General features: G+C 35.8%; 3 protein-coding genes and 2 long non-coding RNA genes across 19 annotated transcripts; 1 reads left to right on the plus strand and 4 right to left on the minus strand.

The window, feature by feature from the left end:
* Window positions 2,020-4,225, minus strand: LOC104788555 (protein trichome birefringence-like 6). The gene is made up of 5 exons (XM_010514327.2): window positions 3,469-4,225; window positions 3,079-3,271; window positions 2,800-2,990; window positions 2,557-2,715; window positions 2,020-2,471 (listed from the first exon to the last, which is right to left on the minus strand). The coding sequence occupies exons 1-5, from the start codon at window positions 4,053-4,055 to the stop codon at window positions 2,162-2,164; spliced, it is 1,440 nt and encodes a 479-aa protein (XP_010512629.1). The 5' UTR covers window positions 4,056-4,225; the 3' UTR covers window positions 2,020-2,161.
* LOC104789846 (glutathione S-transferase T3-like) lies at window positions 6,581-7,594 on the minus strand. Its single transcript, XM_010515487.1, has one exon. The coding sequence runs from the start codon at window positions 7,592-7,594 to the stop codon at window positions 6,581-6,583; it is 1,014 nt and encodes a 337-aa protein (XP_010513789.1).
* LOC104788556 (probable cytochrome c oxidase subunit 5C-1) lies at window positions 10,395-10,819 on the plus strand. Its single transcript, XM_019246200.1, has one exon. The coding sequence runs from the start codon at window positions 10,406-10,408 to the stop codon at window positions 10,598-10,600; it is 195 nt and encodes a 64-aa protein (XP_019101745.1). The 5' UTR covers window positions 10,395-10,405; the 3' UTR covers window positions 10,601-10,819.
* Window positions 15,228-25,958, minus strand: LOC104788557. 15 transcript variants are annotated; one of them, XR_002038374.1, is made up of 45 exons: window positions 25,846-25,958; window positions 25,582-25,739; window positions 25,430-25,482; window positions 25,257-25,331; window positions 25,026-25,136; window positions 24,839-24,894; window positions 24,650-24,736; window positions 24,496-24,553; window positions 24,332-24,389; window positions 24,109-24,155; window positions 23,930-24,037; window positions 23,734-23,850; window positions 23,584-23,637; window positions 23,268-23,351; window positions 23,090-23,159; window positions 22,905-23,005; window positions 22,713-22,816; window positions 22,562-22,614; window positions 22,137-22,441; window positions 21,916-22,055; window positions 21,594-21,747; window positions 21,371-21,472; window positions 21,107-21,274; window positions 20,840-20,888; window positions 20,555-20,740; window positions 20,303-20,468; window positions 19,772-19,853; window positions 19,599-19,696; window positions 19,457-19,498; window positions 19,313-19,359; window positions 18,897-18,966; window positions 18,759-18,808; window positions 18,538-18,580; window positions 18,137-18,423; window positions 17,931-18,011; window positions 17,551-17,631; window positions 17,321-17,390; window positions 17,052-17,103; window positions 16,852-16,952; window positions 16,641-16,757; window positions 16,424-16,528; window positions 16,158-16,347; window positions 15,985-16,069; window positions 15,765-15,825; window positions 15,228-15,537 (listed from the first exon to the last, which is right to left on the minus strand). It is a non-coding gene; the product is annotated as an uncharacterized LOC104788557 (long non-coding RNA). The 15 variants fall into 15 exon arrangements; XR_002038364.1 differs by having other exon boundaries at window positions 15,934-16,069; XR_002038365.1 differs by having other exon boundaries at window positions 15,765-16,069; window positions 24,650-24,730.
* Window positions 26,061-26,686, minus strand: LOC109133148. The gene is made up of 4 exons (XR_002038378.1): window positions 26,674-26,686; window positions 26,455-26,568; window positions 26,291-26,351; window positions 26,061-26,189 (listed from the first exon to the last, which is right to left on the minus strand). It is a non-coding gene; the product is annotated as an uncharacterized LOC109133148 (long non-coding RNA).

The following is a 26,853-nucleotide window of genomic DNA, read 5'->3' on the forward strand; positions in this document are numbered from 1 at the left end:
GAATTAATAATATTTTATATTTATACTAATGTTAATTCAAACCGTTATGTTAATAACATGTCCTGTTATATAACAACAAACCGTCATATTAGTGGTTTAACCCGTATTTCAAAATCGAAATATTAGTGGTTTTGGTTGTGGGTGTTGTGTTTCGTTTGTGAAGTTGATATTTATACATGGAAAATGTTTGATGAGCAAGGTGTTTACGATCCATAGCAATAATAGAGAGATTTTAGTGTTTTCCTATTTGAGTTGATAACATTATCGCATAATAATATTCAGTTTCTTAACGCGATATATACTATATTAAATTTATTTTTTGATGCTAAAGCTAAATATATTATTGAGTTTCTAAATTTGGGTTTCCGTTTTTATGAACTTTATTAACGTCATAATAATTATTGTGATTGTAATCATTTGTTACTCAAATTCGTCTGTGTCATTTAAATTTAAGAGATCATACAGTCTCTAAAGTTCTATTAAAATAGTCTCTAAAGATCTATTAAAATAGTCTCTAAAGATCTATTAAGGGGGGTATTGGTTTGGGATTGTAAGAGAATTTGATCCATAGACACATCATGGTTGATCGATCCATATGTGGTTGAAGAGAAGTTTGGTTTCTAGTCTACTAGTAGATCTCCTCTCTGGCAAAAGGCCGTTAACACTTTTTGTGCAGGGTTTATGTCACTTCACACACACACAAAAGGAGTGGCTTAAACGCGTGAATCAATTACAGTTGCAACTAAATTAAACTACCAATTTGTTCTCAGGGTTAAGCGTAAAAGGGAAATGGAAAACAGAACTGCATGAAATTCTCAAGTGTGTGACATCCAAAAAGAGCATAAAGATTCAAGATATAGCTAAACATATGCTTTAGTTCATTCTCTGGACAATCTCTTTGTAGCAAGAAGAGCAATGATGATGGCAACTAATGCACCAGCTTTAGGTTTGGACATAGAGATGGTCAACCCGAGCACTGACTTGAGAGAAAGTGACTGCTTTTTACTTAGGCTGCCTAAAAAATGCTCTAAGTGCTGAAAGTTCAAGTTTTGAGTTTTCGCTAAGGTATTTTCCAGTAGCTAGGCTATCCCAAACCCATTCAGTTACACCAGGAACTGGCACCCCTGGTGTGTTTTCAGGATGTGACAAGATAATATTTGATCCAATCTTTTTCAGTTCACGAATAGCAGTGATGAACCCCATATCTCCTGAGATGTCTCCTATGATTAGCAACAAATTCAATGGTGCCCGGCAATTGCCAACTGTATGGTTCAGAATCTTCACCATCATCATCATGCGTCTCTGAACTCCTGAAATGTGTATGTACATACCAACATAAATACAGAGACATATATATGAGTGTGAAAGAGAAAAAGAGTATAAAATTAAATATCGAGGTACTTACTATCGGGGAAATTACTGACACAGTATCCATCAAAGTCATCGGTAACCTTAGAAAGAATACCAAAAGCAGTGATTGTTGAGATTCCGCCAAAGTAACGATGGTCTCTAAGGGTGAATCCAATAGTATTCTTAATATCAGAAGCATCGAGACCATCAGGGATTGGGCAATCCACCATGTCCCAAAACACTTCTGTTCTCATCGCTGCAAGGTTTTACAGATAAAATTAACAACACGCATAAAATACTTACGACGACGAGTCTAAAACCGAATCAAATTGACTCTAGCTTTTTAATCATCGAGAAATCGAGATAGAGATAAATCTTACGGATGACCCGAGACATATCGCCAACGCCACCTTACGCCACACTATTACAAAGTTTAGCCTTCTTTCTTTGAGAACAAGAAACGAGAGAGAGAGATAGAGATAGAGAGGGCAGTAAACCCTAATTACGATTATCATCTTGCTTGGTTGACTAAACAAGCTACTACATAGATGAGAAAATTTTTTCAATTTTCCTTCTTTTTTTTTTTTTGGTTTGGTTCAATTACCGGTTATAGACTTGCAGATTCTTCAAATACTCCGGTAATTGAACCAAACCAAATCAATTATGAAATAAAAACGAAAAATTTAGGTTTCTCTGTTTGTATGTTCATTTCGGTTTTCATATTGTTGTTCTTTTCAATATGGTATTGCTTTGGTTAAACCGGTTTGAGCATCCTCCCTCCACTATCTAAATTAAACAAACTTGTGTATTTTTAACGTTTATGGAGCAAATGGAGATAAAGGAAGTGGTTCCAAGTATCAGGAACACCAGGGAGACACCAATGACTGCAATCTTGTACAGCTTTTGAACGACGGTTTTCGGGTTTTGTTCCGTAAATAGAAGGGTGGGCGTCAATTCTGTACTGAGATAAACCGCTAACGTTCAAGAGGGTCACTGGTGTTCTCATCTGCTTCAGTACTTCCTCAACGATGGAGTTTTTGCTCGAGTAACTCGGTTTGAAGGTTTGGTTCAACGGCATGTTGGCTTCTCTGCAATGACCTCCTGAGTTCCATTCTCCTCCACTGTCCAAAGAGGGAATACAGAGATAACTAATGGAGAAATATCATCAATCTTTAAAACCGCACGAGAGACAGGACAAAACAAAACCTGAAATGAGAAGGTGCAGCGCTTCTAAAGAAAACACGAGTTTTCTTTGGATCAACGTTTTTGTCAACCCATGATGACCAAGTCTGCAAAGCTTTCTTGAAAGCGGTTGATACATCAAGCTTCGGATGAATCTGGTCTCCTTCTTGGTAATAGTTGACCCTGCATAACTCAAACTAATCAGTCAAGATCTTAGATTCCATTCTTCTTTGTGATGTTTTAATAAAGTAAAAACAATATACTGACCCCGATTTGGTTTTGTAATGAGACCACCAATGTGCTGTATTGAACACTAGAATATTAGCACCTTTCCATCTCGAAGAGCTTCGATCCATAGCATCGATCCTAAGAGTTTCTCTTCGCTTCTTTCCTATCCTTGCTCTACCCTCACGAACCAAGAAATGAGTAACATAGAACTCCACAGTACATTTATAATCCTAATCAACAAGTACCACAAGCATAACATTAATAACAATCACAAATGTAAATACACTTATATGGTCCATTAAGATTATAGTCATGTACCAGGAAACGGAAGCTATAGTTCCCTTTCTCCTTGGTGATCCTTCGGTTGTGCGTTTCGTAGACTCTCTTGGGATCTTTAACAGCTTGAAACAACAAACAAAGCATAGATTCCCACTGGTTCCTATTAATTGAATCTCCAACGAACACTAGCCTCTTCCCTCTAATCATTTCCAGCATTTTTGTAGCATTGAACCTACACTCACACATACCAAAAATAGCCCACAATTTCCATATCAGGACCATTAAATGATTATAAGCGTTACATCTATCTCAAAACCATTAACTGCTCAGTGGGAACTATCACACCAATCATTACAATCCCACTAGGTAGATAAGATCTTAAAAGGCCAAACCAAAGAGGAAAAGAACAAAATTAGAAAGTAAAAAGACCTGGGAGCATCACAATCTTGAGGATCCCATCTCCAATTCATGTAATTAAGATCCAATCTACCATTACTTTGACAACCAAACCCTTCATCGATAAAAGGACAAGACGCGTTCGTGTACAATGGATAGTAGTCACTATCGTAAACCCACTTCCCTTTCGTAACATCACACTCTTCGATTCTTCTCTTCTTCTTCGTTTTCTCTTCTTCACCGATGCTGCTCGGTAGTTCAATCACTTTAATCGAAGTTAAGTTAGCTATAATCACCTTGTCGCCGCGAATCTTCTGCTCAAAGACGGAAACTTTCGAAGTGTTTTCGGGAGGGTTGAAATGGGTAGAGGTCAGAATCGGGTTTGCTTGAGGAGAAACTGAAGAATTGAGGTTGTCAGTCACGGAAAGGGATGCTTTAGGGCTTAAATCGGAGATATGGAAGTTAGAGTCAGTGGTTGAGTAAAGAAGATCAGGAGAGTTAGATTTGATTAGGGAAGCGGAGAAGAAAGTGAAGAAAACAATGGCGGAAGAGATTGTTATGATGATGAATGCTAAGACGACTCTTGTGGACTTCACAGAGAAACTCCTCTGTCTCTCCATCTCTTTCTCTTTGTCTCTGTAACTCTAACAAGTTAGTGAAGGAAACAGTTTAATGACATTAATTATCTGTATAATTATCAGAGATTTTTGAAATTTTAAATGATACAATTTGAGAGAAAAGGATAGAGAAATTGGAGTCGACAATGGTGGTTGAGTTCGTGGGGTATAGAAGAAAAGATTCGGTAAATGAATGATAAGATCATCATTAGTTGAGTAACCCACCATGGTTACTCTCACAATATTTAATTATATAAATAATTATAAATTAAGTTAAGTAATTTTAAGAGAACCTAAGCAAAATAACCCTATTACTAGAGAATTCCAAAGAGGTTATTCAAGCATTTACTTATTATTTTTTCAATTTTTGTTTATTAATTATCAAACTTTAATTATCTAAAATGATAAAACAATTATTAAAAAATTTTATATTACACAAAATAGAAAACAATATTTTACAAACTTAAGAATATTACACATATTTTACAAAATTCAGAAGTACAAAATATTTTATAAAATTCAAAATATTAAACATATTAAACAGAATTTGGAATAAGATTTATTGTACGGTTGCACCAAATTTTTGCCAGATATGCTCAATCAAGTCTTTTTGCAAAAGATCATGCATTTCTGTATCATGAACCTCATTTCGAATGCCCATCATATTATGTAGATTTGTTGGCGTATCTGTAGAATATGATAAATCCATATGAGAACTTCCGCTTCTTTCTCCATGATGGAATTCTGTTGGATCGTAGAAATTGTAGTCATGTCGTTCGTCTTCCACTATCATGTTATGCAGGATGATAGATGCTCTCATTATTTTTCCTATTTTTCCTTTATCCCAAAAAAGTGCGGGATTTTTCACGATTGCAAATCGAGCTTGCAAGACTCCAAATGCACGCTCTACATCTTTACGACATCCTTCTTGCCATTGAGCAAATAGTTTTGCTTTTCGACCACGTGGAAGTGTAATAGATTGGATGAAAGTTGCCCATTTGGGATAGATACCGTCCGTGAGGTAGTACGCCATTTTGTATTGCCGTCCATTGACAATGTATCTAACTCTCGGAGCTCGGCCCTCTAGGATATCATCAAACACCGGGGAGCGGTCCAAGACATTGATATCATTTAACGAACCCGGTGGTCCAAAAAATGCGTGCCAAATCCATAAATCTTGTGATGCCACAGCCTCTAGTACGATTGACGGTTTACCAGATCCACGTGTATATTGTCCTTTCCATGCAGTGGGACAATTCTTCCACTCCCAATGCATACAATCTATGCTCCCTATCATTCCGGGGAAACCGCGATGTTCTCCAATATTCAGTAATCGTTGGAGGTCTTCCGCTGTAGGTCTTCTGAGATACTCGTCGCCAAACAGATTTATAACTCCCTCAACAATATGTAGAAGGCATTTGTGGGAGGTTGTTTCAGTGAGTCGTAAATATTCATCCACCGCATCTGCCGTATATCCGTAAGCCATCAAACGAATAGCTGCCGTACATTTTTGAAGTGCAGTAAGACCAAGCCTTCCAGTAGCATCTCGCCTTTGTCTGAAGTGGGACTCCATTCTCAATAGCGGTAACAATACGAAGGAACAATGGTTTGTTCATTCTAAAGCGACGACGGAACATAGTGTTATTGTAAGTCGGATTATCACTAAAATAATCATTCCACAGCCGAGTGTGGCCTTCTTCGCGGTCTCTCTCAATGTGCACTCTTCGGATTATTGGAGCTGGTGGTACATTTGGATGAGTGTAGTTGTATTGGATCTCCTCCACTATACTATCAACTTCCTCTTCTACAATATCATCAACTTCTTGATCGGAACTCCAATTAGACATTTTTAGTTTATTCTGTATTGGTGGTGGATTTTTTGTTGTAGGGTTGATGGAAATTTGATTTTGTAATGGAAATGGGTTTGTATTAAAGGAAATGGGTTTGTATTATTGGAAATGGGTTTGAATATTTAAAAAAATATATATAATTGAAAAGAAGATAAACAAGATAATGAAGAATCGGTTGAGATGTAAAAAAAAAAAAGAAGAATCGCTTGATAGAATATAATTGAAAAGATGAAGAGTCGGATGAACAAGCAAATGAAGTTGTCAAATATATAGACCTTACAAAAGACACAACCAAATAACAAGACAACAGAACACAAACTCATTCACGGGTTACAACCGGTGTACATAAGAAGACAACAAAACACAAACTCATTCACGGGTTAAAAAAGACAAGACAACAAAAAACAAAACACAAACTCATTCACGGGTTAAACAAGGGAAGACAACAAAAGATCCGTGAATGACACTAAAAAACAACTTGCTTCCATCTTGCTTCAACACACAACACTAAATATCCGCTTGCCAACATGTTTCCCTTCACGAGACTTGTTAACATGTTGTCCCAAAACCTGAAACGAATATTGGACAAGAGTTAAACATGAGATAAACAAACAAGATAAACAAGATAATGAGGAGATAAACTAAGAATTAAACAAACAAGAGATATAATATTGAAACCTAAATGTTTGTCAACATTTGGTCAACCAATTTGTCTCTAAGTAGAGCTTCAGTGGGTGTTAGTTCAGACTTGTTAAGGAGGCTGTCTAGCAGTCTCATTTTGCTGTTCCTCTCTTTAGCGGCTTGTTCTTTATCCTTCATTGCTATTATCTTATCCAACTTAACCACAGACCCATCCTCTACATCAATACTAACAACCGGTTTCTTCCCTTTTTTCTTAGCAGCTTTAACCCCCGGAGGTCTCATCTCGGATCCATCCTTGCACTCTCCGGGTGAGGATGCTCCTGCTCCATCTGAAGCGAGTTTCAACCGCTTATGGTTACACTCCTCCGTGAGCCATTTCTGGTCATGTTTCAATTCCCTCCAGCAACGTGCTAAGAGAAATGGCTTCTTTTTGTCGTTCTTAAACAACTCATACGCCAATCTCAATACATCATCTTCAGATTCTCCACTCTTTCTCCTTGAACTCGCTTGTGCATAACATCCCACAAACTTATTGACATCGTGGTTAATCTTGTTCCACCTAGCCTTACATTGTGAAGGCCCTCTTGCTATTGAACTAGATGAGCCATCGTTTGCTTTGTAGTAGTCAGCAACCCTTTTCCAGAAACTTTGACGCCGCTGCTCATTACTTACAACTGGATCCTTGCTTGTATTCAACCAAGCGCTTATCAGGTTAATATCCTCCTCTGCAGTCCACCGCTTTCTAATTCCTCTTTCTCCATCTTCTTCATTCTCATCAACCGTTAAATCAATCTCATCTTCAGACTCTTGTGCCGGGCTAAAGTGAAGTGGCTGAGAAGAGAAGTTAGGGTTAAAATGGACAGGCTGAGAAGAGAAGTTAGAGTTTAAATGGACAGGCTGAGAAGGGAAGTTAGAATTTAAATGGACAGGCTGAGAAGACAAAGTGGAGGAAAAGTGGACAGGCTGAGAAGAGAAGGAATCGTTTTGAGAATTCATAAGATCAACAAAACATGTTTGTTGTGGAATGCGATTAAGGTTTGTTGGATCCATTTCGGGTTTTAGTGAAAGAGATGTGAAACAAAAAGGGTTTGAAGAGAAGAAGTTAATGGTTTTTGTTATTGCTTAACATTGAGGGTTAATATTGAGCTCAATGTTAGCTGGTTAGGTTTTACTTTTAGTTGTACTTTTAAGTTTACATTGAAGTTTACTTTTAAAACAAGTGGGTTTAGGTTTTCAACATTAAGTTTTTACCTACACTACAACAACCACATTAAAACAACCTACGAACCCTATAACATCAATTACTGATTCGACAAGTACCTAATCTTACCTAAAGACACAACCAATTAAATTACAAACTCACACTCAACTACTTGATGAGATAAGACAAGAACACTCTCGGAAATTATAAACTCAATAATATAAACTAAGCACAAAGCAAACATAACACTATAACACTTCATGAAACCCAAACTCAAACCGAAACTCACACTCAAACACTTATCAAGTAAGACAACAACAAACGGTTCATGACTTATGAAAGCTACAAACAAAACACACAAAAAAGCTAGAGTACCATACCTTTTCAAATTAGAGAATCCAACCTCTGTTCCACATTGAGCATACCACTCCAAATCAAATTCATTTAGACCTCGCACAAAGCATGACAAAATAGTCAATATTAATCACACAGTTACATATACAATATATAACAAAAATAAGACAAACATAAAATAAAAATACAAACATTGATAGTTCTCAATGGAGATTAATCATCTTTTTTGGCTAAGAGATCAGTGGCAGCTTTGAATGGCTTCCACGCATGATACGCATCACAACAACAGAACATCACAACAACAAAAGCAGTCTTTGGTTTGGCCAAACTCCATAGGTCTCCAAGCGTGTCCTTGCAAAACCTGCAAAACAAACAATTGAACACTAAACTGTAATCATTCCATAACAACCTGTTTTGTTTCAACATCTCAAAAAAAAAAAACCAACACACCAATGGATTTAATAAACAAACACAAGAGCGCTTGTAAATAAAAAAACAACACACCAAAGGATTTATCAACCCAATCGATACTATAATCAGTTACTCTATCAACACAATCCATACTCTAATCGATAATCTAATCGGATACTCTCTAAACACAATCGAATCAACACCCAAAACTAAAAGAAAAACATGCAATCAATCAGACAAGAGAAACATGCAATCAATCGGAGACCACCCAAACCTAAAAGAAAACATGCAATCAATCAGACAAGAGAAACATGCAATCAATCGGAGACCACCCAAACCTAAAACAAAACATGCAATCAATTAGACAAGAGAAACGAAGCTTCTCCCTCTGATTCGTTAGGGTTTGGACCTCGCCGTTAGCTTCAGGGCACCACCGTTGATGTCGATAAGAAACAGCCGCCGTCGATGTCAGATGTAATAACCCATTCGCCGATCTGGAAGCCATCGCCTCCGGGTAATCAACAAACAACCGGTTTATGCCGGAAAATTCAATGGATTCGACGAGAATCAAATGATTTCTCCGATTTCATCAAGAATCGCATAATCGCATCTTGTGTCGTTTCGAAACGAGAGAGAAGAGAAGAGAGAGAGACCGTCGGGAAGAAAGAAAAAGAAATGAGAAAAAAAAAATCTGGTTTTATTTTTAGGCACCAACCACTCATCACACGCCACATATCGTTCTTAACCTGTTGCTCCAAATGCCTCCGACAGAAGCGATTCTTGCGTTAGTGGACCCATTATTGGGTTGTTTATTATTTTTTTGGGCCCCAAATGCTAAAGAAATCATCCGAGAAACACGAGTAATCATGCTCTAATGACGTTTTTACGAACTCGTGTGAGCTCATGAGATTACAATTATTAAAGACATAAACGGAGACGAGTGAGAGAGCAAAAGAGGGAAAGATAATGATTATATTTATTTTGGATTAATAAGTAAGGAATTAGTAGTTGTTGTTGTTGTTAATCTAGTTTTTGACAGATTGGATTTGGAATTTAACGTCATGGGTGGTGGGACAGTCACTAATCGCTGGAGTTTTTTAAGGGTTATCTTTCTCAATTTCCATAATTGCCCCCTATTATTTTTAATACAAGAGACCGTAGTGGCCCATAATTTTCGGTTTGTGAAGCCCATATGTATGCCCAATAAGACACGAATGGAGTCCGTTTATTATAGAGAGAAATCTGAGTCTGGTTCCTTCAATCATCACCATTTCCGTCGTGCTTCTCTCTCGTTCGTCTGCGAAGAAGAATCTGACTCTGGTATTATAGTCCATATTTCTTCCCTTGATGATATATCTCTTGTTTCCTTTTCATTTTGTTTTAGATATAGGTGGCGGATTGTGTAGTTACGATTGATTTTTGTTTTTCATCAGATTCGGATCGATTTCTCTTCTTTATAATTGGGATCCGTGTGATTAGGATCGGAAAATTCTTGACTAACTTTGATTTGGATTTGATTCTCGTAGACTTGTGATTATTTGATATTATAATCAATTTATTCGGGATAGATATGCCAATTTCATTTCGTGTTTCAGTATCTGGATTGTGTAAATTAGGGTTCTTGTAACATTTTGGTTATAAATTCGTGCCCGTTGATACATTCCATCGAACATAGTATGTCAGAGAGGAGATTAGTTGGTAAATTGATCGAGGTTTACATTTGTGTGTTTATTATTTGTAGACATAACTGATCCATAAGAGAGAGTGTGTGCTTATAGATGGATGTTTATTAGGTTTCTTCAATAAAGTTTCCAGCTTTAGCTACCATAGTGAAGTTGTCAACTATGTTAACATTGACTGTATGCTTAATAAAACTTGTGGTAGGTTGAGAAGAAATGGCAGGACACAAGGTTGCACATGCCACACTGAAAGGCCCGAGTGTTGTCAAGGAACTAGTGATTGGGTTGGCACTTGGTTTAGCTGCTGGTGGTCTCTGGAAGATGCACCATTGGAATGAGCAGAGGAAAACCAGATCTTTCTATGATTTGCTTGAGAGAGGTGAGATCAGTGTTGTCGCTGCTGAAGAGTGAATGAGACTGCCTCTATCTCGCTCTCACTCTTATTATTGTTGTTGGCTTGTTTTTTCATGGTTTCACTTGAGATATCTCAGATGAGTGAACCTGAGAATATGATTGCTTTAAGGAAATAAACAAATCTGTGATAGGATTGGATATTTGTTAACATACAGTATTGTTTTTTCGAAGAAACATGGTTAAAAACTTCAGACATTTTTCTTGACTTTTCCTTCATTAGGATGAGTATTTTTCCACCTTTTATGTTTCTTATTGGTTTCCACTGTCAATCGATCCGATCATATGAAGACGTATTTTTCATATAAAATATCTAATGAGCACCAGTGTTCTTAGAAAACGGCTTGGATGGCTGCAAAGTTTCAACGTCGTACTGCTACATAAAAAGATTGTTTATCGAGAAAGATTATTTCATTGTTAGATCGAAAAAATATAACGGTTGGAAAGACAGCTGGCAGTTTGATAAAAAGTAAAAATATTGGCGAGTGGCTAATGTGCGTTAATTAGGGTTATACTAACCGTAACCGACATTGGATAGTGACATTTCAACATTGAAATTTGAAATAATGATGATGACATATTTTCAATATCCCATGCTCTCCTACTCTTAATGAATTTTAAAAACTCATGTTTACCCTTACCAAACGAACCAAAACAAACCGATCCCGTTTTGTTTACAAGTTCGGATTCGGAAGAAGAATTATAAAGATTTTGTCAAGAAAAAAAACAAAAGAATGTCACGCCAGCCACTCGCGTTGGAGATTTGAGATTGGGAGCTGGTACACATAAGCACCGTTTTGGTTAAGGCTGACATTTTTGGCCCAATTGTAATTGGCCTTGTATGACTCGCGTCTATATACTTGGGCAATTCCAAAATCAAGTTCACTTTACTCACTCCGGATGCTGCCACGTCAGCCATATCTTCTTTCATTTTTGTGGGTCTTACAGATTTTAATAAGGCCTTTAAACAATTATACAAAGAACAATTTTTGGGTTCACTCCTAGGGTGAACCCTTTTGTTCACTTCTTCTTATTTTAGCCAATGAAAATTTGACATGTCATAATATATTTAAGAACATATTTATTCATCTCCTTATAAAATAAGAAAACAAAATCTGTATACATTATTATAAAATTAAAAACTTAAACCGCTTATTTATAAACTCAAACCGATATATAATTTCATTCTAATTGTAAAATCTAAACCCTAACCATCTCAATTGTAAATCCAAACCGACATATAATTTCGTTCTAATTGTAAAATATAAACCCTAACCATCTCATTTGTAAACCCAAACCGACATATAATTTCGTTCTAATTGTAAAATCTAAACCCTAACCATCTCATTTGTAAACCCAAACCGACATATATATAATTTTGTTTTAATTGTAAAATCTAAACCCTAACCACTACATTTGTAAACCCAAACCGACATATAATTTTGTTTTAATTGTAAAATCTAAACCCTAACCACTTCATTTGTAAACCCAAACCGACATATAATTTTGTTTGAATTGTAAAATCTAAACCCTAATCACCTTATTTGTAAACCCAAACCGATACATCATTTCATTCTAATTGTAAAATCTAAACCAAGCAAATATTTAACTTTCCTTAAATAAAATTATACAGAATTTGTTTCCTTAATATGTATTGCTTTTTAATTTAATTTTGATTTAGTTTTTTAAACAAGATAATATATAGAAGATTATGATTGGTTGATAAGGAAGAAGTGAACAAGAAGGTTCACCCTAGGAGTGAACCTAAGTATTTTTCTTATACAAATGATAAACTGATCCACTAGATTTAATCCAAAGTCTGTAGGTCCAGCACTATTTCATCCAAAATCTGTAGGTCGAACACTATTTTTAAATCCTGTGGATTCACACCTGATAATATTTCATCCAAAGTTCAGCGGTGTGAACGAAACTCTAATTTTATTATTCAACCATACAAAATAAAAATAAAAAATAAAAATAAAAAACGAAAGAAAAGAATAGAGCATTTACCCGATATTTATGAAGTAAAACACTGAATTTGGAACAATATTATTACCTATTCGTACCTAAATTTTGTTCATGTATCGTTTATGTTTAGTTCTTTTACATATACGTGCATCATATGGTTAAGACACATAATTATAAGAGACAAATAAAATATTTTCTTAGCAAGAAGACAAGAACTATGATTAGAATCTCCATTGATCTTGTAATTATATATCATCATTTCTAGCTACCAAAACATCCACCTAAGCAATTTTTTTACTTTAAAATAAATTTAAAATATTCAGTTATAGCGCAAATTTATGTTAATTATAATTAATAGAAAGTTTAAATAAAAAATATAATTAGTAAAATAAATAAAACTTTAAAATAAGAAAACAATACTATAATTTTTCATTAGTGGTAATAGTATAATTAAAAATTTCTATTAAACTGATCATAATTAAAATTATAAATGTATTATTGAGTTTTAGAATGGAAGTAAATTTTAAATTTATGGTAGAATAAAAAAAAATGTAATTGTGTATTATTGAGTTGTGGAATGGAAGTAAAAATTTAAAATTATGGTAGAATAAAAAAAATTCTGTAATTGTATTTATAAAAAATTAAACAGGAAAAATAAAATTAAAAGTGAAATATTATTTTATAACATGATCAAAAAGGAAAAAAAAAAATTGATGTTTCGTTAATTGAATCAAATGCTTCTAATCCAAATTTAAGTATTGAAAGATAGTAATTAAATCTTGAAAATTATTTTACAGTCTAATATGTGTTATGTGTGATCCAGTAGAAAGTGGAAAAAAGTAGAGGCCAAAAGGAGTGCATCATCAGTAATGACGAAAGATTTAAAGTTAAAAGTGTTTGAAAATAAATTAGTAAAACTTGAAAAGATAATAGGGAATACAAAATCACACATGACTAAATTAAAATCTCTGACATTTCATTAATTGTATAAAACAAATGAGTTTGTAGAAAAATAAATGACATACATTATTAAATAAATTATTAGATTCCAAGTCGGGTTTAACAGTTTGGCCATATAATCATGGAAAGTGGGATAAGATATACACTTTCATGAATTAGTCTTTTATGGTACGCTGCAATTATTTCGATGGGTAAAGCAAGCTCGGTAAAAATGTTATAACAATATGATATTATATTTTACCTTTAAGCACTATTCATGAGATTCAGTATATTCAAATTTATACAGAATAATATTATGTTAGTATCAATATCTAATCATAAATAATATATACAATTAGATCAACAATCGATCAACATCAAAACCTTTAAAAAATATTTTTAATAAAATATATGAATAAGAAATAAACTCTCTTAATGATAAAAGATCTTGAAGTAGTCATCAATGTTGTTTATTTTTCCTAATATTACCACATGACATATATTTATAAAAATTTACACTCAAAACTTTGAATGATTATATTTGAGTTTAAGAATTTCTATTAATAGAAAAAAATTTAAATTAAAATCTCACGCTTGCGCGGGTACAAATTCTAGTTTAGTTATATTGTCTCTCATTTTCTTGAGTAGAATTATGTTGAGTTGAATGGCACTGGGTTGCATTTCCCCCGTGCAATTGTCTAGTTCTCTTTGGAGTTGTTAAACTACAGTCACCTAGACTTGTGTCTATGCTGCGTTTTTTCATATCTGTAGAAGTAATTCTAAAACACTTTGGATTTGAGATTGGTTTTTATTCAGAAATATTGGTTAATTGGAAACTGTCTTCCTCATTAATCGGGTGGTTTTAATTTTCTACTTGTCGAAGATGAGATTAAGTAATTAGAGTGATTTGAAGAATCATTGTTTTAATTGATAAGATTTGATTAGTAAAATAATTAAATTGGTATTATATTATTCATTTCTTTATATTAATAGTAATAAATGATAGTCTACTGATTTGGAAAGTAAAATAATCCTCATTGAACAATTTTTAGGTCAAATCAAGATGACTATACAACAAAGGGTAGCTGGTCTCAGAGGTGACGATTGTATGGTGTTTCTCACTCAATTAAGGTAAGATATTGGATGCTTTATTTTACTGTTTCATTATAGGGATGGAAATCTATTGAAAAGAATAAAATTTAGCTGATCATAATTTTGATTTAAGTGAAACAAACCTTTTTAAACATGATTTCACTTAATTAAGGTAAGATATTGTCCTCTTTATTTTACTATTTCATTAGAGGGATGGAAATTCATTGAAAGAATAAAATTTAGCTGATCATATTTTTGATTTAACACATACAAACTTTCTTAAACATGATTTACATTATCGTAGTTTATTTTGATAATAAAATTAGACTGAGGAATGGCGGGTTGAGCCAGGCCCGTGCAACAGTGCAACGCATGGACGACTCGTGAAAGCCCAGATAGCAAGCTATCATAACAGGCTTTCTCCCTTAAAAAATAAAGTTAATATCGTGTGAGCCGATGACCCACATATCAGATATTAAACTGATAAGAACAGATACTACACTTGATCTTAGCCAAAAGGCCGAGAAAGGTATGAATTGATATGACCCATGCCAACGTTTTTTATACTACTCTTCCTTGCCTCCAAGTTTCTCTTGCGAGCGATGTGGGACTTTGTGAAAGAGTGAAACAAAACAAAACTTAACCCTCTTTCTAGTTCAGCGGGTTTTAAATAAGCCGCCACAATGTCTTTGACAAAATCTGGGTTTCAATTTTATTTTCTTTTCATATATGATTTGGGATTTTATTTTTATACTTTACACGAGAAAACAAAATAAAAACAATACTAACGACGACGTTCAGAACCCCTCTGTGATGGTCAGAGGGCTTCAGTTTCTCACCATTTTCTTTTGTTTTCGGTCACTGTTCTAACTCTACCTACTAACTTCACAGTTTCATCTTGGAGTTCTCAAATCCGGGGACATCACAATCCGTAGGCCCTAGAACAATAGAAACGTCGTTAGACATCAACAAAAAGCACAGAAGAAGAAGACTTGTAGCACATTGGTGTAGGGCATTTATTCCTAGAATTCTTGGCATTTACATATCCAAGCACAATGGTAATGTTAAGCCCCAATTCATTCTTAAAACGGACAGTCTGCACAAACTAATATTCGTGCTTATTATATTGAACTGTGAAAAAAGGGAAAGCATAGTCATTATTTACCTGCACACCAGTCACACTTTCACAACAGGGGACATTCCATGAGTGACATGTCCAATGGTTCCTGAAATAAAACAACATCATCATTAGCTTCTATGCATGGTTAGTTTTCCCGACCTCAACTTATATAAAAGAGCAAGGAGCATGAGTGGAAAGTTAAACGAAACTCAACTTCTCAATCGTTTCATTTTCGTTGCCAAGTCAGAGGGTCTCAGTTTCTCACCAATTTTTTTAGTTTCGGGACACTGTTCTAACTCTGCTCAGTTTCGCTTCTACTAATTGATCATAATTTATTTCTTTATTCTCCTCTTAAAAAAGCAGAAAGTTGTTAGACCACAATAGGAAGCATATACAGTAGAACAAGATAGAAAAACACTGTTGTAAGGAAGGACTCACTTGTATAGCACATTGGTCGAGGGCATTTCTCATACTTAAAACGGACAGTCTGCACAAGAGAACGAAATCACACAAATGATATATATATAAATGTGAGTCCAATGGATAAGCCTCTGGTGACGAAACTAGTGTGTGCGCCTTCGCGTGATATGCTATCACAGGTCTCTTTGCAAACAAAAACAGTAAGATCCTGCAAAATACTTAGATAAGATCAATCAAGCAAAAAACTAGAACGCGATGTTAAAAAAACTGAAAATAAACCAAACCTGAGAATCAACATTGACATGCTTATCTGTTTTAGTTGTTGAGAGAGCAGAATCGTTGATGTCAGAACTTTGCACTCATTATCTTCTTCTGTAAATCTTCAGTATCTTCTCGACGCATCAATAAAGACAGATGAAGAAGAAGAATTCAGTGTAGAGAGAGAGTGAGGGGAAGGGAACAATAAAGTTTTGATAGTAATTTTACTGACAAAGAACTTACAACTTATGTTGCCTTCTATACAAATGAAAGCACATCTCCCATTCGATTTGGATAAAAGGGTTCAAGATCCTTCATTCGCTCTCCACGTCCTACCAGTTTAATTGGTTTTCCTGATACCTATCGACACCCAATTAAAGAGTAAACTATCAACATAAAACGTTGATTAAGTAACTTTCTATGACATAACTGATCAAAGAAGAAGAACACAAACCTCCTTGACACTCAAAGCAGCACCACCTCTTGAATCACCATCTAGCTTTGTCAAAATGGCTCCTGTGATTCCTGTCTCTACATTGGATGGTGTCACCAGATCTGTAGATGTAAAGAAGCTCATCTTAGTATATGACTGATACAGGTCCCGTTCTGAAACTAATTCGTTTTCATGACAGATATAGAATACAAACAGCGTACCTGCCAGCTTCTTTGCATTATGCTATAGAGCCTTGTGCACAAGAATGTATTCCTGAAGATACGTGGGAAAAAGAAGATGAACTTAACAACCCCACTGCATTACTGAAATCTCTATGCAAGGTAAAAAAATCTTGCATAAACAGAACCAAAGACGGAATGTGAACATGCTATGCTATGATCTAATCACTATGTATGAATGATATTTGTGATTGGTAAAAAAAAAACTGAAGTTCAATAATATTAGACTATGAAATTAGAGTCTAACTAACCTCAATCAAGATCTAGCTAACGAGAAAACCTTGAACCTGGAACCATTCCTCATGCTACGTAGCTCTACACCTGCAAATAGTAGCAACCAAGAGCCTAAGTTCCAATTCGGTAAAAAATAACATTCGCTTCAGGACATAAGAGTAAGATACCAGTATTATCAAACAATAGCATTCGCTACACCTGCAAACTCAGAAGAACATAAAAGAACATATAGTAGAAGATCAAATACCACAGAGGAGAAGAAACTTGTGTGTGCGTCTTCCTGCGATATGCTATCACAGGTCCCATTGCAAACAAAAACAGTAAGATCCTGCAAAATGGTGAGATAAGATCAATCAAACAAAACCAACTAACCAGCAATTGCAGAGAGAAGACCTACATAGAGAATATAAAGGACAAACAAAACACAGTGAGTGATATACACAAGTTTTTAGGAGGCAAGTAAAAATAATACAGAGCCCAAAAATATAAAAGAGCCGTCAGAGACGAAAATTTAATTAGAAGACGAACACAACAGAACAGTTGATGATGATACTAATTAGGTAAATTCTCAACGAAACAGAGAGAATCAAATCCCAAATAATCAAATATTTTTTAAACTATCCATACCATAAGCAACTCCTCACATTTTGTTTTTGATGTCTAGAGAGCATAAAATATCCCATCATAATCTCCTTCCTTCAAGCTTTTCTGTAAGAGAGAGTGTGAGAACAAGATCAAATCACAAGACAAGAGAGTGTGAGAACAAGATCAAATCACAAGACAAGAGAGTAGAAACCAAAATGTTGCAGCAAATCATTAGTTAGCAATCAGACCTTCAATCTTGCCATGAAGCACACATCACGAGCTTCCTATAGAATCTCAAATTCGGGGACATCACAATTTGGGGTGTCTTCTTTTTAACTTCCATAGGCCCTAAAAAAGCAGACCACGACAGGAAGCATATACAGTAGAAGAAGACAAGAAAAACATTGTTGCAAGGAAGGAATCACTTGTATAGCACATTGGTCTAGGGCATTTCTCATTCTTAAAACGGACAGTCTGCGCAAGAGAATGAAATCACACAAATGATGTATGTGATGTGAGTCCAATGGATGAGCCTCTGGTGACAAAAATATAGCATAGATTTTAATACTCAATGAATAAAAGTGTTTATTATGAAAAAGGGGAAAGCATAGTCATTATTTGCCTGCACACAAGAGTAAACAAAGCATACTTCATGTCATCATAACTGTTGTTGTCGACGACACCATGGGTTCCTGATCATATAATTTTAAAAAACACTGCTCAAAGCTAAAAAAGGGAAGAGTAAGAATGTATGCATGAGAAAGTTTAAATTCTCGTACATGTGTGTGTAATGTATGCTGGTTAGTATTAGTTAGTAAATTTGAAAATCCAAGTGAAAAGAAGAAAGAGAGAAGAACAGAATTAACTTACCTAAAGCAGACTTGAGTCTTCTACTTCATTCTTCAATCCATCTCTCTGATCTGCACATATACAGAATTAGATTAAAACCATACAGTTAAATTATCAAGGCTGAATCAATAACATAAAAGAGAAACGAAAAAAACTCACTTGTAGCTCCTTCAAAGCTGCAGCCAAGACCTTTCCACGTATACTGATTCTTAGCTCTTCTTGTTAAAACCTAAAATTAGATCAAACTCGTTACTTACTAAACACAACAAGAGAGATTTACAGTAAAGAGTAATTGGGTTTATAACAGCCAGACGCAGTTCAATCAAAAAGCCTCATCACCGATCAATCAATTCATAGCATCCTCCACAAAATTTAAATCAACAAATTAAACAAGAAAGGACAAGTAAAAATAACATGAAATTCAAATTAGAATTCAAAACTGAGTATAACGAACGAGATGAAGATGAAGATGATCATAACAAATGGTAAAAAGTGGATTTCATATCAGAAAGAAAAAACAAGACAAGGGAGTAGAAACCAAAATGTTGCAGCAAAACATTAGTTGTCAATCAGACCTTCGAATGTTGCCATGGAAGAGATGATGGGAGCCCACGAACAGTAACTGCAAAGAAAAAAAAAGCATCCAAGAATCAGAAGAAGTAAAGTGAGACCAAATATTATCAAATTACCAACTTCATCTAAGAGCAAGTAACACAAACCTCAGAATTCAGAGTGTCTTCTTATAACTTCCATTAGGATCACTGAAGATGTATGTGTGTATGCTGGTTAGTATAAGTTAGTACAAAACCGAAAATCCAAGTGAAAAGAAGCAAGAAAGAGAAAAGAACCGAGTTAACTTACCTTAAGCAGACTGCTTAAGTCTTCTTCTTCTCACTCTTCAATCCATCTATCAGAGATAAAGCAGACTTGAGTATTCTTCTTCAATCCATCTCGCTGACCTGCACGACATATACCAGAATTAGATTACAACCAACCAAAAAGAAAAGAAAAAAAAAACCTATAATTTATGAAACCTGTACTTGGCGGTCGGTCAAATCAGAAGAAGAAACGCCAACATCCCGGCTCCTCCGATCATCACTTGGCACCAATATCTTCCTGCAAATAAATTCATCAACCGAGATACTCAAAGAGTTAGAATGTCGACAAGAGAATGAGGTCTTAACAAAAAGTAAACCCTAGAATTTGTATTACCTTTAGTTGGTCGATCAAATCAGATGAGAGAAAGTTGAAGAAGAAGAAGAAGAAGAAGAAGAAGAAGAAGAAGAAGAAACGCCATGGAAACCATATTCATAAATTAGAAGACAAAGAGAACCCTAATTCTCAAATTCTCACCAAGTTTTTTATCCTGTCTCAGCTGCTGTCATATGATCTGTCTGCTACATTTAACTACGACCCACTGAATAATTTCTAAGCATACTTTTATTACTTGATCGGAATCATGTTCCAATGAACGGATATATTAATCTTATCTTAAAACTAGCCATCCATTTTGCTAATATATATAGCAAACCAAAACCCAAATGTTAATGAGCTTTCAATTTCACCTGATTGGGGAGACCGCGTTAAAGGGAGGAGAAGCGCACACACCATTGATTTTGTATTTCAGTTGCTGAGACGGGGACGATAGCATGCCTCAACAGTTTCATTTTCAAGTTCTCAAATCCGGGGACATCACAATTTGGGGCTTCTTCCTTTCCACTTCCATAGGCCCTAAAATATAGAAAGTTGTTAGACCTCGACACAATTCTTTTAGTAGAAGAAAAGGATAGAAAACACAGTTGCAAGGAAGGACTCACTTGTAGCACATTGGTATAGGATCCTCGCATTAGTAAATCTTGGCATTTGCATATCCAAGCTTTAATCTAATGGCAATGTTACTCTCAAATTCATTCTTAAAACGGAATAGATGAGCCTCTGGTGCAATAGCCATGGCAAATTGGACATTGTCACCAATCACCATACGGACCTCGGGACCTGAACATCTACATATATCAAGAAGTGTTATTAACAAGCTAAACAATAAATTTTCGTCATTGGCCTTTCTGGCCGTTTAAAATAATATAATCGAATGAAATAAGTACCTTGACAGAAGCATTTTGACACATCTTTGACTCCTGGTCTAAATGGATCCTGAGCACATTTCAAACATTTCGATCAGAAACTCTCCCAAGTATATTGCAGGACATGACATGTATGGTTGTTGTCTGATCTAAACAAATGTGCCTAAAAATGGAGTACTATGCAATGTGAAACGGTAAAAGTGATCTCAAAAGGACGAGAGCCACAATAACCAAGAATTGTACATTTGACTAATCTCCGGATAAAGCATAAACCAAATCAATCCTCACCTTTGTGCCTACTATAGTTAGTACAATAAGGTCATCCTCCGGGAGTACCCACTTTGAGAGCTCTTCGCCTGTTGGGACCTTTCAGCCTCCAACGTTCTTTAAAGGCCAGTGCAACACATCGTAAGGTTCTTACAGTCATCTCTTCAATTCCATTGTTGAAACCAATGCCTGGGAACATCAAAGAAATTGGATTAGGCTAAATATCACAGATTCATACATGTACACCAGCTTTCAAAGAATTAATAAATTAGACTTTTCACAAACCTTTGTCTTCAGTCACTGGTGCCATTCATCGATGTAGCTTATGCAAGATGCCAGGACAATTTCAGAAGCTCCTATCCAGTGAACATGAATTTCACAATCAGCCTGAAAAGTAATATTGAAAAAAGAAAAAGAAAAAAAAAAAGCTGAATTGTGCATAGATGTTATCTTTGACTACAGAGTATACCACTAAAAATAATTTTAGTATATAGAAGCAGATATTTACCGTTTTTTACAGCAACACCACCACATGTCTTCTCTGACTTAAGCGGAAAAGCATGAAGCATAGAAGACTGCGACCTGGTTGTCTCGAAAATTCATCCACAGCTGAAGGAGAGGAAACATACGAATCATTCTTTCTTCCACTCCTAAGTATAAAACTGCGTTGGAATTTGAAAACAATAAAACTCAAATATTCAACCTTAATTTCCCAGCCAAGAGTGGCCTTTTCTGTTGATGAACCAGACAACTCTAATCCACTACCGCCCATGAGCAAATAAAATCCCATGAGCAATGTTAAAGAACTTCTCTAAAAGCTTGAAACTTACCTCTGGGAAAAAACAAACGAAGTGATAGTTGCAGGCAACTTTAGTCAACGATTTCACTGTGATAGGAAACAAGAAAACACACCATTTTGCTCTCTCCAGTCAAGCTAGACTCATCAAGGTAGCACTCCATCCGCCGGAACCTAAAGATAAATTTTAACTTCGATTACACACACGGTGGTATGGACAAAAACAAGATGATACGGAGAGAACAGATGACCCACCTGATTTCAAATGTTGAGAGGTATGACATCACCCACCACAATATCATAGAAAGAATTTTCCACAAGGACGTATTGCTGGATTGCCTTGTGCTGATTAATGGTAACGTTCTCTTGAATGAGTTCTCTTGAATGAGATCAATCTTGTTCTGAAGCATTATGATATGCTTAAGTTGTATAATCTTAACGGCAGCAAGATGTTCAGACGTTTGTGGTTGCGGACAGGTCTCATTTGCAGCGATTAAAAGTAGTGCACCATCCATGATGGCTGCTCCGTTGAGCATTGTTGCCATGAGAATATCGTGTCCCTGAAGAATAGAACAAGAATACATTCAACAAGAATGAAGTAGAGAAAAGAATAGCAATGGATTAGGTTCACAACTTATGGATGGGGAGAATGTGAGCGCACAAGGAGGAAGACTCAAAACCTGTCTCGAGGGGCCTCGGCAAAGCACACATCACCAGCTCTCCGCATATGATCCTGCAAAAAAATGGATTTCCATATCAGAAAGACAAAAACAAGACAAGGGAGTAGTAAAAACAAAAAAGTTGCATCAAAACATTAGTTGGCAATCAGACCTTCAAATCTTGCCATGAAGCACACATTACCAGCTTCCAACAGAATCATCTCAAATCGGGGGACATCATAATTTGGGATGTCTTCCTTTCCACTTCCGTATGCCCTAAAAAGCAGAAAGTTGTTAGACCACGACATGAAGCTTATACAGTATAAGAAGAAGATAAAAAACACTGTTGCAAGGAAGGGCTCACTTGTAGCACATTGGTCGAGGGCATTTCTCATTTTTAAAACGGACAGTCTGCACAAGAGAATGAAATCACACAAATGATGTATGTGAATCCAATGGATGAGCCTGGTGACAAAAATATAGCATAGATTTAATTTACTACTCGTGCTCATTGAACTGTGAAAAAGGGAAAGCATAGTCATTATTTACCTGCACACCAGAGCAAACAGAGCATACTTCATGTCATCATAATTGGTGTAGTAGACGACACCATGGGTTCCTGATCATATAATTTAAAATAGTCATATGAGAAAAAGAAAACTGCTCAAAGCTAAAAAAGGAAGATATTGGTAAGAAAGTATGCATGAGAAAGTTTAAATTAACGTACCATCACAGTCTCGAGTGACCTCAGCAAAGCACACATCACCAGCTTCCTATAGATTCTTCTTCATTTCTTCAAACCATCTCCGATCTGCACATATATAGAATTGGAAGAACCATTGTTAATTTTCAAGTCTGAATCAAAACAGCCACAGCCCAAAGCCTGAATAAGTGCTAATGATAAGACTGGTGTCCATAATTTGAGGAATAACTTATAACTTCCATTAAGATCACTGAAGCTGTCTCTGTATGCTGGTAAGTAACTTAGTAATTCTCAAAATCCAAGTGAAAAGAAGCAAGAGAGAAGAACAGAGTTAACTAACCACATACTTAATGACCTCAGCAAAGCACACATCACAAGCTCTCCGCATATGATCCTGCATATAACGGACTTCATAAAAGAAAGACAAAAACAAGACAAGGGAGTAGTAGAAACCAAAAAGATGCAGCAAAACGTTAGTTGGCAATCAGACCTTCAAATCTTGCTATGAAGCAGTCTGCTTAAGTGATCTTCTTCATTCTTCAATCCATCTCTCTGAGATAAAGCAGACATGAGTATTCTTCTTCATCCTTCAATCCATCTCCCTGACCTGCACAACATATACATAATTAGATTAAAACTATATAGCCAGTTCGCAACAACTGAAATATAAACCCGAATAAAAATACCACAGTCTGAAACATCATCATTCATTCATTCTTCAAAGTATCTCCTTTCCAAAACCTGTCTCGAGTGACCTGAGCAAAGCACACATCACAAGCTCTCCGCAAATGATCCTGCAAAAAAAATGGATTTCATATCAGAAAGACAAAAACAAGACCAGCAAAACATTACTTGTCAATCAGACCTTCAAATGTTGCCGTGGAGCAGATGATGGGAGCCCACGTACAGTAACTGCAAAAAAAAAGGCATCCAAGAATCAGAAGAAGTGAAGTGAAGTGAGACCAAATATTATAAAATACCTCTAATAATTAGGATCACTAAAGCTGTCTGTGTATGGTGGTTAGTATTAGTTAGTAAATCTGAAAATAAGTGAAAAGAAGAAAGAGAGAAGAACATATTTAACTTACCTTAAGCAGCATGAGTCTTCTTCTTCGTTCTTCAATCCATCTCTGACCTGCAGGTATACTGATTCTTCTTGTTAAAACCAAAAATTAGACAAACTCGTTACTAAACAAACATAATAACAAGGGAGATTTAAAGAGACTTATAAAAGTGGAGAAACAAATCTCACCCCAACACTCTCCAGAAGATTAACAGTATCATAGATTTGTGGTCGTCTCTCTTGACTCCTGAAACAAACCCCAATAGGATCTGATCATCGTTGTGTAAGATGTAAAAACCTTGGTGGTTTAGAGACGAGCTTAAAGAGACCCACGAAGTTTCACCTTTTGGAGGACATGCAACCTCTCCATGTTTACACTCTTTGGCTGCTCTAGTGGCAATCCAAGAGCCCGGCAACATACCAGCTGAAACTAGAAAGAGAAAACAGCATCAGAAGCAGGTTAGTAGTATAACTTGGTAAATCTCAAAATCCATGTAAAAAGAAGAAAGAGAGAAGAACAGAGTTAACTTACCTAAAGCCAATGACTTACCCGTCCCTCCATATTGATGGTCGTTGGTTTTTCAACTCCTGAGAGGAAAACAAAAAGGCCATATCAACAGTTGTTTCACTATATCGAAAAAGAGAATAAATATGGGAGATAAGGAAAACAAACAAAAAGAATACTTCAGAATCAAACCATCACCGAGAGATCTTAGTACCAGAAACTACAAAAGGTCTTGCGCTTTAGCAAGTCATCATCATCATCATCATCATCATCTCCACTGATGCCTTTCTCTGCTACTCTAGAGAAAATTTGACAATCCTTGAGGCTGATGCAACAAAAAAAAAAAGAAACATGCATACCAAAAGTTAGCTAGAGACAAGCGATAAGAAACAAAGTAACAAGACATATATAATAAGCAAGTCTCAGCTCATAGCTGCAAACTTACCCACTTCATATTGCTGCTAGTCGTGATCCATCCTTTGACAAAGCTTGCTGTTCAGGAGTAATTCCAAAAGAAGACCTGCAACAAAGAGAGAGAGAGAGTGAGACCCAAAAAAAAAAATCGTTAAAATCAAACAAAGTGACAAGGATGAATAAAACACGAGAAGATCTTAGTACCCTCCTCCTCAATCGCCGATCGATCCATAGTATAGTTATCCTCCACAATCAATCTGGATTAACAATAATAGAACTATGAGTAAATAAAAGGAATTCGACTGAAGAAAAAGAAAAAAAACCCTAGAATTTAGAAATCAATTTAGAGATCAAACCCTAGAAAAAGTTGAGATTTCAGAGTCGAAAGCCACGCTTCCAAAAGCACCTGCGAGAGACAGAAGAGTTTAAACATGACAAAGATAAGAAAAGCAGATAGGCGTCTGAGCAAGAAGAGGGATATTCCATGGTCATAATCCTAAAACTTCAGTAGCACCTTGTTGTTCACCAAAAAAAAAAGAAAAGGAGTATTGGTTAGAGGATAGAGATAAGCTTGTAACAGAAGAACATAAAGAAACGAGTAAAACTTTGAGATGGCTTACAGAGCAATAAGAAGAGGATGTCCTTTCCAACGTTTGGGTCCATAATTCAGCATCATCCTTAACAGTAATGGGAAGGAAGTGAACCACCATAAGTATATCTCCATCATCTAGAGAAGCTGCAACAACAAAAACAAAAGAGTCTCAGTCTCACTTATGGATGGGGACTACTGAAGCAAACATATAGAGTGCTTGTGAGTAATAGATCGACTTGCCTGAGTAAAGCAAACTACTCAGATGAAAGTTGGAACACGCACACACCTGTTAAACCAAAAAGAAACAAACAACCCCGTTAAAAAGCACCGCGTTGAATTTTGTGGCCTTGTCCAGTTCCACTTCAGTAGCACCTTGTTGTTCAACAAAGAAAAAAAGGATCAATGGGTAGCCAAGGATGAACTTGAAACAGGACACAGAAAAGAGAAACATAGAGGAATTTGAGATCACTTACAAAGCAAGAAGAGGAGTATCCATGGTTTAGGTCATAATCCCTCACACTTCAGTAGCACCACCTTGTTGTTCAAAACAAACACAAAAAAGGGAGTATTGGTTAGAGGATAGAGATAAGCTTGTAGCAGAAGATAACGAAAAGAGTAAAACTTTGAGATGACTTACAAAGCAATAAGAAGAGAATTCCTTTGCCATCGTTTGGGTCCATAATTCAGCAACATCCTTAACAGTAATGGGAAGGAAGTGAACCACCATATATATAGAGAAAGAGAAAATCAGCTGAAACGAGAAAGAGAAAACAGCATCAGAAGCAGGTAGGTTAGTATAACTTGGTAAATCTCAAAATCTAAGTAAAAAGAAGAAACAGAGAAGAACAGAGTTAACTTAATTAGTCTCGNCAGTAGCACCACCTTGTTGTTCAAAACAAACACAAAAAAGGGAGTATTGGTTAGAGGATAGAGATAAGCTTGTAGCAGAAGATAACGAAAAGAGTAAAACTTTGAGATGACTTACAAAGCAATAAGAAGAGAATTCCTTTGCCATCGTTTGGGTCCATAATTCAGC

This window comes from Camelina sativa, chromosome 5 (assembly GCF_000633955.1).
Source record: "Camelina sativa cultivar DH55 chromosome 5, Cs, whole genome shotgun sequence".
Taxonomy (NCBI): Eukaryota; Viridiplantae; Streptophyta; class Magnoliopsida; order Brassicales; family Brassicaceae; genus Camelina; species Camelina sativa.

Bases quoted from the DNA above. Each gene is read 5' to 3' on its own strand.
- LOC104788555 (XM_010514327.2), bottom strand. From the start codon at position 4,055: ATGGAGAGACAGAGGAGTTTCTCTGTGAAGTCCACAAGAGTCGTCTTA. The intron at 2,991-3,078 runs GTACATGACTAT...CTTGTTGATTAG, and splicing joins ACTATAGCTTCCGTTTCCTG to GATTATAAATGTACTGTGGA. The intron at 2,472-2,556 runs GTTTTGTTTTGT...CTCTTTGGACAG, and splicing joins GCTGCACCTTCTCATTTCAG to TGGAGGAGAATGGAACTCAG.
- LOC104789846 (XM_010515487.1), bottom strand. From the start codon at position 7,594: ATGGATCCAACAAACCTTAATCGCATTCCACAACAAACATGTTTTGTT.
- LOC104788556 (XM_019246200.1), top strand. From the start codon at position 10,406: ATGGCAGGACACAAGGTTGCACATGCCACACTGAAAGGCCCGAGTGTT.